Source organism: Dama dama, chromosome 14 (genome assembly GCF_033118175.1).
Source record: "Dama dama isolate Ldn47 chromosome 14, ASM3311817v1, whole genome shotgun sequence".
Taxonomy (NCBI): Eukaryota; Metazoa; Chordata; class Mammalia; order Artiodactyla; family Cervidae; genus Dama; species Dama dama.
In genome coordinates, this window is record NC_083694.1 from 51,319,451 (window position 1) to 51,331,430 (window position 11,980).

Genomic DNA, 11,980 nt, shown 5'->3' on the forward strand with positions numbered 1-11,980 from the left:
ACAGCTCCAGAAGTAAGCAAGAAGGTCAGAGATGCTCCAGATAGAATAAGGAACTGGTAGGAGTGGTAAGGTTTTGGATCATAGACAACTCAGTGGCTTTAAAAAAAAAAATCAGTGTTTGGAAATTCTTGTGGTATGAACTGAAAAATTAAGACAATACATCATGCACAGCAGCAGCAGTAGGCTTACAATAAGGGTCTCTTTATTTCTGACCATTTCTTTATAACCATCTACCCAGGGAGAGCTTCAATATGTGAGTCTCAACCTCAAATCCACCTAAAGAAATTTAGGTTCCTATTTCTAACTCTACAGGACACATGTCCACAAATATTCCACTGCCACGGAGACTACATTTCCCCCTGCAATCTAGCTCCCTGCAAGATCACATTTCCTTGTCACACTCACACAGAGAAGATGTCTGACACCACGGGTCTCTTTTCCCTTCACGATGTACTTTGTCCTAGATTTCAGTTTCCAAGTACTCAGAAAAAAGCTTTTCATCGATGCACCCAACTAGGTAAGGGTGTTACTGCTATATATGATGGGCTCAGGATGATAGAATGTGTTATCTCCACAGTGTGGACAGGGGGTGAAGCAAATCCAGATGGTCCTGGGACGTCCCAAGTCCTTCAGAATCTCCAGCAGTTCAGTCCGACACTGGGCAAGTCTACTTGGTTGGAGGATCCCCTGACAGCTGAGACTCTCCTGAGGGACAGTGTACAGCTCTCGACTTGAACTGAGCATGCCGGAGGTGTGTCGCAGCATCTTCTCCATTGTGGCCATGGACAGGAAGTTTCCACGCAGACTGAAGGATGTGAGCTGGATGCAGAGGCTCAGGGCTGGCAGAAGGAATTCCAGATGGAAGTCCCTGATCCCACATTGCTCTAGGTACAGCTCCTGGAGGGTGGCTGAAACTTTCTGCAGCAGAGCTGGGAGGAGCTCAGGACTAGAGTAGGTCATCGTGACACCACTCAGATTCAGGCCCTTTAGCTGACTAATTTTTGGACTCTGGGACAGATGGGTCAGGTCTGAATCTGTAAGGAGGCAGCGAGTTATCGTAAGGGTATCCAAGGGGGTCATCAGGCACCTGGGGAGAAAGAGGAATTAGGTCTTAGAAACTGAGGTGGAACTTGACTGCAAGTTGAGAGATAAATGATCTGCCCAAATCCAAGTTTGGTCAAATGATCCAATAAGGATTAATACCCAGAATGGCCAATCTCATTGCAACCATTCATTTCACCTTCTCTGTGTGACTGGGTCAAGTACATAGAATCTTTTTTTTTTCCTTTTTAGCAGATATTTTTATTCATGAAAAAGATCAAGTTATTAATTTTTTAGTTTGACATTTTAAGGAATTTTCTTTTCTTTTTTTTCTTTTTTTTCATTTATTTTTATTAGTTGGAGGCTAATTACTTTACAATATTGTGATGGTTTTTGCCATACATTCACATGAATCACCCATAGGTGTACATGTGTTCCCATCCTGACCCTCCCTCCCACCTCCCTCCCCATCCCATCCCTTAAAGTACATAGAATTTTAAAAGCTCTCTCTCCTTGTTACTCAAGCAGAGTAAAACTTACTTTGTTTCCTTATGAGGATGAATGAAGATAATGGAATGCACTAGGACAAGCTCAGAAGAGAGCCTGACATCTTACTTCAATCAAGAGTGGACATCACTGAATGTTAAGTAAGAGATATACTTAAAATGCTTCCCAGGCTGGCTTCCTTCCCATCATGCTTAGGCCCTGGGCACCCATCTCAGGCAGGTGAGGCTTCTGGGTGACATGTGTAGAGGACCAACCTGGGCAAGATCCCATGACATCCACTGAGGCTGACAGTCTGCAGGGGCTCACTTACATTCTGCTTTACCTGCAAACTATCTACCAAATTTTATGATCCCTTTGACCCCGGCTCTATTACTATCAACTCCAGGATCATTTATTTTCCATATATTAATTACATTATCTGGATCCACAAACAAGCTTTTACAGATAGGATATTTGAAATAGGCTTATAGTGGTCACAGAACTGGAGGACACACAGCTTCGGTTTATAAATGCTCAGGCCTGGTTGAGTTGTCCATCTCCGATGCCACATTCCCTTACCCATTTTCCTAAGTCATCTAGGAAAGATAACACTAACTAAAAATCAAATACCCACCCCACTATATTCTAACCCCTAGTCTATAGCTTCCTAACAGAATGTCCCTTTCCAGAACTTCTGTCCCAGTTTGGACCACTACCTTGATTTGAATGGTTGTGTGATACCACAGTTCGGGATAGAACAGCAAAGAGGGTAGTGCATTTGATATCCTAGTGTTGTTTACTGTTACCTGGTCAGCCATGCATACTCACCTGAGCATCTGGTCCAGGCAGCCTTCAAGGTAGAAGGGGGATTCCAGATGAAGATCCCGGAGGTGGTGCATCCTCAGGAACTGAGATGTAATTTTGACAACGTGCTGCTTGTCCTGCTCCATGGGAGCTGGCAGGTGGATGTGGGAGATGAGGAGTCTCTGTACTTTGCTTATCTGGCCCAGGAGAGGAGCAAACATGGCCAGGGTGGGCAAATACCAGGTGCAATTCACGTGTACCTCCTGGATACAGTCCAGTCGCACCATGCTCAGGACCTTCATAATATTTTCCATGGGAAATGAAAGAATCCTCAGCCTCTTACAGCACAGGTGTATGGAAGCTTTCCTCTCCTCCACCCACTTTAGGAGGTAGGTGAGGAATCCATCCATGCTCCTTTCCTTGAGGTGAAGTTCTATGAACACCTTGAAGGGAGCCAAGGGTTTCTCAGCTCTCAAACTGTCCACAGCGCATGGTACCATTGATGAGCTTGAAGACACATGGATCTTGGATCCAGACCACATTCTCCAGAAGTCCTGGCCAGAATTCCTTAAATCCAGCACACGCAGTTTGCACCTCCTGTGGGGAAACAGCAGATTGGCAAGGATGGTTTAAGATCCACACATAATTTAGGCAACACTCTGACTTCCCATCTGAGTTTTTACTTCATATTCCTGACATCACCTGCTGCCTTGCCCTCTTCTGTCTCTGCCTCACCTTCCTTCATCTCCTTTCCCCCTTTCATTTCCCCTAGCTTTATACTTCTCGTGCCTTATGCATCCCTGGGAGGAGGCTGGGACATACTTTCAGATTCCCTTGCATCTTGGACACTGATGCACTGCTGAAGGACATGTGCTTAGTCCCTTCAGTCATGTCTAACTCTTTTGCGACCCCGTGAGTTGTAACCCAGGTTCCTTTGTTCATGAAATTTTCCAGGCAAGAATACTGGAGTGGGTTGCTATGCCCTCCTGCAGGGAATCTTCCTGAAACAGGGATTGAACCCACATCTCCTACGTCTCCTGCATTGGCAAGCAAGTTCTTTACCACTAGTGCTATCTGGTATTTCTCAAAGTGAGCTCAGCAATGATCAAATCTCTATTTCTTCATTGGCATCATCAGAGGCCACTGGCCCATCGATTTGCCGTCTACTCTCCTGACTTCCCTGATAACTCAGTTGGTAAAGAGTCTGCCTGCAATGCAGGAGGCCCCGGTTCTATTCCTGGGTCAGGAAGATCCACTGGTGAAGAGACAGGCTACCCATTCCAGTATTCTTTGACTTCCCTTGTGGATCAGCTGGTAAAGAATTTGCCTGCAATGTGGGAGATCTGGGTTTGATCCCTGGGTTGGGAAGATACCCTGGAGAAGGGAAAGACTACGCACTCCAGTATTCTGGCCTGGAGAATTCCATGGACTACAGTCCACGGGGTTGCATGGAGTCGGACATGACTGAGCGACTCACTCTCTTCACTCCTGACTTCGGCTGTCTCTTCAGGACTACCCATATCCTACCAGGTTACCTGCATCAGACTCACCTGGGCTGATCCTTCTGTGCAAGAAGGACATCAAGTCCATCCAGCACTGCTTGTAAGGTTCCCAGATGAGGCGTCTGCATCAGGCCCCCCAGAGGCAGGCGGACAAAGGGCCAGGCTTGCACCAAGGCCTTTAAGGTCTTTCTGTGTCTTCCACAGAATGCTTCCATGAAGAGTTGGGGGAAGAGCTCAATGGGCAGATACTCCAGAGTAGAAATGGCCAAGGCTTCATCAGTTAGTAGGCTCTTTCCTGCAAGGTTCTGGAGTCTCAGGGGGTTCTGGACACTCATCCTGAATCTGCTCCTAAAGGAATCCTGTGAGAACTTGCAGGGAACAAGGCATCTTTCTCAGGTAAGCATGAACACCCCTTCATCTGTCTCCCCACCCTTCAGAGGAATTAACAGTCAAAGTCACTGCTCTGGCAGTGGAAGAAGATCCTCAGTTTTTGTACAATTTCACTCTGGGCTCAGTGGGCAGAAAACCATAGCTCTGCCCCTATAGGCACCAGAACAAGCATCTAGGAAGGACCAAGGAGGAAGAAACACAACCCACTAGTCCATCCATTTCCATCCACTACTTTGCTCATGGGAAACTTGTACCATGAGCTGAATGTTAAGCTCCACCTTTTTATGGGGGAGAAAACTTTAAATCATCACTTAAAGCCTTAAAACTATAGGAATAATAGCTTCATGTAGCCCAACACAGCCTTTACTGTCAGTTCCCACAGTTAGTGTTCTGGGAAAGATGAAACAGATACTCCTTATATGAATGCTACTTTCACAAACTATTTTCAATGTTGAGAAATAAAATTTCAAAAATTTAGATGTTTTCTTTGAAAAATAAAATCTTGTTGATCGAGATCTTTTTAAATGACATAAACCAAAGCACAAATTCAGATGTTTGGGATTAAGGCAAAATTACACTTAAGGGCAAAACCAAAGCCTTACATTTACACATCTGGAAAGAAAGGAAAAGGAAAATCTCCTTGACATCCATAGCTGCACACCACCAGTGGAAACCTGCTGACCATAGGTAAGATGAGGGTATCCTTTGCTGAGGTCTGTAACTTACCAGCTTTGCTGTGGCTGGCAGGGTGCTCAGATAGATACCAGGCAGTGACTCCAGAGAAAGAAATTTCTGCACCTCTTCTTTGATGCCTGAAGTTTTTATAAGCCTTTCTGATCACATCATTTCCCTATCCAACTGCTACCATCCAATCAGAAAGTAATGCCTGATTAGATTTGGGACTGTCCCCAGGAAAATCCTGATTAGATCTTCACATATAACCAGATGAATTGATTTAATCAGATATTCATTCAGGAGAGAATACATTGGGGGAGGGGAATCAAAGACTCAACCATGGATTCACTCCTGGAACATTGATTTTCACTAGTAGGTCACTTCTGGGGGCTTCCCAGGTGTCTGAGTGGTAAAGAATCTGCCTGCCAAGCAGGAGACTCAGGTTCTGCCAGGATTGGGAAGATCCCCTGGGAAAGGAAATGGCAACTCACTCTAGTATTCTTGCCTGGGAAATCCCATGGACAGAGGAGCCTGGTGGGCTATAGTCCATGAGGTCGCAAAAGAGTTGGACACAACTTAGCACTAAACAATAACAACAAATGGAGTCTGCTATAGCCATGGGTGTGAGACAGGAAAGCCATTATTTGTTCCTGCCTTTGGAAAGCTAAAATGAAGTTTGAAAGCATCGTTGTATTGTTTGGGAATGCTTTGACAGATCGACGTAAACAAAATGTCCCATGATTAGAGCAGCTTCTAAAACACGGTGGTGTCATTCCCAAAGGAAACAACATAAATTCCTCTCTGTGTCAAGTTGTCACTTTGGCTTTACATCAGAAACAGCAGATCATGAGCCCATTAAAAGGAGCAAGGGAAATGCAATTGGGCATGTGCTTGGTTCTCTGGACTTAAGCCAAGGCTTCTCTGAAAGAGCTGGCTCAAAATCACAATAAAGAGTAAGGGTGGGGACTCGGTAGTGAGGCAGGGGGCCGGTGGGGAGGGGGAGGCATTCCTAAAGGGTCCCTGTGAATGACACAGTATAAAATATTGTTTGTCTGTTTTTTTGTTTTTTGTTTTTCCTCTTGGAGAACGAGAAGAATAAAAGATTTTTGGTGGGGTTTAGCAGTTAAAACCCTTTTATGAATCACTGCCTTATTGTGGCAAAAAGGCTTGCATAACTCAATGAAACTATAAGCCATGCCGTGTAGGGCCGCCCAAGACAGATGGGTCATAGTGGAGATTCTGACTAAACATGATCCACTGGAGGAGGGAATGGCAAACCACCCCAGTATACTTGCCATGAGAACCTTAGGAACTGTATAAAAAGGCAAAAATATATGACCCAGGTCAGAGGTGTCTGATATGCCACTGGGAAAGAGCAGAGGACAACTACTAATAGCTTCAGAAAGAATGAAGCAGCTGGGCAAAGTGGAAACGATGCTTAGCTGTGGATATTTCTGGTGATAAAAGTAAAATTTGATGCTCTAAAGAACAGTATTGCATAGGAACCTGGAATGTTAAGTCCATGAATCAAGGTCAAGATGGAGATGACCAACTTAGGAATCAGTGAGCTAAAATGGATGGGACTGGGTGAATTTAATTCAGAGGACCATAATAACTACTACTGTGGGCAAGAATCCCAAAAAAGAAATGGAGTAGCCCTCACAATCAACAAAAGAGTCTGAAATGCAGTACTTGGGTGCAACCTCAAAAATGACAGAGTGTTCTTGATTCATTTCCAAGGCAAACCATTCAACATCACAGTAATCCACGTCTATGCCAAAGAAGGTGAAGTTGTCCAGTTCTATGAAGACCTACAAGACTTTCCAGAACTAATAACAAGAAAAGATGTCCTTTTCATCATAAGGGATTGGAATGCAAAAGTAGGAAGTCAAGAGATGCCCGGAGTAAAAGGCAAGTTTGGCCTTGGAATACAAAATGAAGCAAGGCAAAGGTTAACAGAATTCTGCCCAGAGAATCCACTAGTCATAGCAAATCCCCTTTTTCAACAACACAAGGGACAACTTTATACATGGACATCACCAAATGATCAATACCAAATTCAGATTGATTACATTCTTTGTGGCCAAAGATGGAGAAGCTGAAATAAGTCATCAAAAAACAAGACCCAGAAATGACCGTGACTCAGATCATCAGCTCCCTACAGCAAAATCCAGGCTTAAAATAAAGAAAGTGGGGAAAACCACTAGGTCAGTCAGGTACTGACTTGAATCAAATTCACTATGAATATAGAGTGGAGATGATGTATAGATTCAAGGGTTTAGATCAAGTAAACAGAATGCCTGAAGAACTATGGACAGAGGTTCTTGAAGAACACTGAACAAGAAGCAGTGGTGCAAACCATCCCAAAGAAAAAGAAATTCAAGAAGACAGGCTGGTTGTCTGAGGAGGCTTTACAAATGGATGGCTGAAGAAAGAAAAGAAGCAAAAAAGTAAGGGAGAAAGGGAAAGATACACCCAAGTAAATGCTGAGTTCTAGAGAATACCAAGGAAAGACAAGAAGGCCTTCTTCTCAGTGAACAATACAGAGAGGAAAACAACAGAAGGGGAAAGACTAGAGATCTCTTCAAGAAAGTTGGAAATATCAAAGGAACATTTCATCCAAAGATCATCACAATAAAGGACAGAAATGGTAAAGACATAATAGAAGCAGAAGAGAACAAGGAGAGATGGAAGAATACACAGAAGAACTGTACAAGAAAGATCTTAATGACCCAAAAAATAACAATGGTGTGGTCACTCACTCAGAGCCAGACATTGTGTAGTAAAGTTAAGTGAGACTTAGGAAGCATTCCTGCCAATAAAGCTAGTGGAGGTGATGTAACTCAAGCAGAGCTATTTTAAAGCCTAGAAAAATGATGCTATTAAAGTGTTGCACATAATATGTTGGCAAATTTGGAAAACCAGCAGGGATCACAGGACTGAAAAAGGTCAATCTTCATCCCAATTCCCAAGAAGGGCAGTACTAGGGAATGTTCAAGCTACCAGACAGTTGCACTCATCTCCCATGCTAGTAAGGTTATGCTCAAAGTTCTCCAAGCTAGGCTTCAGAATTACATGAATTGAGAACTTCCAGATGTTCAAGCTGGCTTTAGAAAGGGCAGAGGAACCAGAGATCAAATTGCCAGCATTCCCTGGATCATGGAGAAAGCAAGGGAATTCCAGAATAAAAAGATCTACCTCTATTTCATTGACTATGCCAAAGCCTTTGACTCTGCTGATCACAACAAATTGTGGAAAACCCTTAAAGACATGGAAATACAAGACCACCTTACCTATCTCCTGAGAAACCTGTATGCAGGTCAAGAAGCAACAGTTTGAACCTTATATGGAACAACTGACTGGTTAAGATTGAGAAAGGAGTACTACAAGGCTGTTTATTGTCACCCTGTTTATTTAACTTAAATGCAGAGCATGTGATTCAAAATGTCAGGCTGGGTGAATTACAAGCTGAAATCAAGGTTACTGGAAGAAATATAAACCACCTCAAATATGAAGATGACACCACTCTAACAGCAGAATGCAAAGAGGGACTAAAAAGCCTCTTGATGAGGGTGAAAGAGGCGAGTGAAAAAGTCAGCTTAAAACTCAATATTAAAAAAACTAAGATCATGGCATGTGGTCCCATCGCTTCATGGCAAGTAGAAGGCGGATTTAAAAGGTGGAGATAGTGACAAATTTCCTCTTCTTAGGTTCTAAAAATCACTGCAGGTGGTGACTGAAGCCATGATATTAGAAGATGATTGCTTCTTGGCAGAAAAGCTATTACAAACCTAAACAGTGTATTAAAAAGCAAAGACCTCCCTCACTTTGCTGACAAAGGTCTGTATAGTCAAGGCTCTGATCTTTCTAGTAGTCATGTACAGATGTGAGAATTGGACCATAAAGAAAGCAGAGTGGTGAAGAATTAATGCTTTCAAACTGTGGTGCTGGAGAAAACTCTTGAAAGTCCCTTTGACAGCAAAGAGATCAAACCAGTCAATCTTAAAGAAATCAACCCTGGATACTTATTGGAAGGACTAATACTGAAGCTGAAGCTCCAATACTTTGGTCACCTAATACAAACAGCTGACTCATTGGAAAAGACCCTGATGCTGGGAAAGATTGAAGGCAGAAGGAGAAGAAGGAAACAGCAGATGAGATGGTTGGATGGCATCACATATTCAGTGGACATGAGTTTGACCAAACTCTGGGAGATGGTGAGGGACAGGGAAGCCTGGCACGCTGTAGTCCATGGGGTCACAAAGAGTCAGATATGATTAGTGACTGAAGACCACAACAAATAAATTAAAAAGGAAACAGGATCATCTTTGAGGGTGTCTCCTTCCAGAAAGATGGGATCAACACAGCAAATTGGCAAGAAAGGACTAAATCTGAGAATGTGAATGGAAGGAGAGCTAGGAAGCCATACATTTCCAAGACTGAGAGGCACTGGTGGTGGCCACGGTGGGTTCTTTGGGAGCTTGGACCCTGTGGAGAAAGTAAACATAGATAACTTGCACCTAACCCTGCCCTCATCATGGTTGCTGCTACCAGTATATATTTTTTTAGGTTCTCCCCAGGTGGCACTAGTGGTAAAGAACCCACCTTCTAGTGTAGCAGATGAAAGAGACTCGGGTTCGATCCCTGGTGTGGGAAAATCCTCCGGAGGAGGGCATGACAGTCCACTCCAGTACTGTTGCCTGGAGAATCCCATGGACAGGGGATCCCGGCAGGCTACAGAGTCACAAAAAGTCAGACATGACTGATGCGATTTAGCACACATGTCAGCACACACAGTAGATACTCCCAGATGAAAGTTTGCTCCAGCCTTTTTCCTGGGGGCTTGGCAGTGAAACCATAATCCTATTGGCCCCTTTCCCATATGTTTTGATAATTCTATTTCCTCAAAATTAGAAAAGTTAAAAAAAATTCTGGCCAAAAACCCCAAAAAATAAATAAATAAATAAATAAAAATAAAACATTCATGTAAGAATCTAAAAAAAAAAAAAAAAAAAATTCTGGCCAAAGCAATGCCATTCACTACAAAATAAAATTCTGTTCTTCTCCTCACAGTATGCACTGTTCACAAATACCAACACCTTTCCCTACAAAATTCAGAGGCTTTCTCTCCACATATGTATATTAAGGATCTGCCACGTTCAGGGCTGATTCCCACCTTGACTGCATCGCACAGAAATTAGAAAATTTCTTGCAGTTTCAGAATGCAGAGAAAGACCCTCCCTCTACCCCCAAGAAATCTCCACGCCTTTCTTTACTCCATTCACTGAGATGTCCAAGTAATTCAGTTATAAAACAGCCAAAGAAAGCTAGGAGTTTTATTTTACTACTTACTTACTTTATTTATTTAGTTAGTTATTTGTTTGTTTATTTATTTATTTATTTTTGGCTGTGCTGCATCTTCGTTGCTGCATGAGCTTTCTCTAGTTGCAGCAAGCAGGGGTTTCTCTTCATTGCTGTGTTCTGGCCTCTCATTGCAGCGACTTCTCTTATTTCAGAGCATAGGCTCTAGGGCATGAAGGTTTCAGTATTATGGTGCACAGGCTTAGTTACCTGGCAGCATATGGAATCTTCCCAGTCCAGGGATCAAACCTGTGTCCCCTGCCTTGACAGACAGATACTTGTCCACTGAAACATCAGAGAAATCCACGACTAGGAGTGCTGAAGTGTGTTCTCCCCCTTGGTATCCTTCAGGAGGATTCCTTTCACCATATTTCTACCACAGATATAAATGGTTTTTGCATAAAGTAAGGTTAAGTTGGACTATACTGATTAGACATTTTAACTCCCAGGCCACCAAAAACCTTTATTAATGACCTTTCATAGAGTGAATTAGTAACAAGGATAATCATAAACATCTCTATTTACTGAACACAAACTGGGTGAGCAATCGTGCCAGCACTTTTTACCCACTACCTCAAGTAAGCCTCACGGGAAATGTAAAGTTCACTGCTCCTTTCCCATTTTTAAGCAGGTGGATTCAGGACTGGGCTTGGGAGAGGAACTTGCCAACTTCCACATGGTATTCCCTCAGGTGAAAGGTTCAGAAGGCTCCCCAAGTTGTCAGACAACTTAAGTGTTCGGGTGGACTGACTGACAGACTTAATATGATGTCAGTGGAAATGAGGAAATGTCAGAGTCCAAGCTGAGGATATTTGTATGGAATTCTGGCTTCTGTGATAGCCAAGAAAGTAGGAACAGTCCAAGTGTTGGAGTATTCTAGAATTTATAAAAGCCCAGCCCTCTCCCTTCCCCTGAGTAGAGTGTAACATCCTCTGTCCATCTCCACACAGAGCCTGCTTGCTCAGGAGACACACTCCGTGTCAAGGAGAAGGGAGCCCATGTATACAGAGGTGCTGTTCTTCCCTCCCCTGCCCCCAGTTCTAGGCCAGTAGGACTCCCGGGGTCTGGTGCGGAGCCTGGGTTTAGCATTTCTGCCCTGTCCTGGTTGCCTCTCTTCATGACCTTGTTTGCTGTCCTGGTCAGGGCAGCCCTTTGAGCCCATCAGGGGATTGTCCTATTCTGATTCTCCAGTCACAGGATCCCGAGTGAGATTCCAAAACTGCCTCTGGCTCCCAGCTCTGGCATTTCGAATGTTTCTTTCTGTGCATCCAGGTTCCTCTCCCAGCATGAGCTGGCTCAGAGCCCTCTTTCTTCAGCCCACCACCGTCTCCTCTCCTAGAACCTGGAGCGTGGCTACAATGTTAGGGCACCCTTCCAATGGGACCAGCAGGAGTCAAAGGATTCTTCTCAAACTCCTCTGGGTTATTTGAAGTTTATGACTAACCCCAAGGTTCAGAGTTCACCACTGCTCCTCTGGATCCATTAGGCACCCAGGAATGCTGGAGGCAACTCCACCCAGGTTACAGAGGAGGACCCTCACTCCTCTGTTCTTCCTAGAGGTGAGAACTCTTGGGAGACCCTGGGAACCAGTCCCCTCTGGCTCTCCCGTTCCAGTGCTGGAGCTGACAAAGTTTTCCTTGGATCCAATAAGTCTTTTACTCTCCCAACTTAGATCTCTTCTTGCTCTGAAATGTCTTGCCCTTTATGCCTTTTTAAAAGTC

General features: G+C 43.8%; 1 protein-coding gene across 1 annotated transcript; it reads right to left on the reverse strand.

Annotated features, from left to right (window-relative positions):
* Positions 1-513: 513 nt before the first annotated feature.
* Positions 514-4,168, reverse strand: LOC133068869 (melanoma antigen preferentially expressed in tumors-like). Its single transcript, XM_061159800.1, has 3 exons — positions 3,882-4,168; positions 2,356-2,928; positions 514-1,087 (listed from the first exon to the last, which is right to left on the reverse strand). The coding sequence occupies exons 1-3, from the start codon at positions 4,166-4,168 to the stop codon at positions 514-516; spliced, it is 1,434 nt and encodes a 477-aa protein (XP_061015783.1).
* Positions 4,169-11,980: the final 7,812 nt, after the last annotated feature.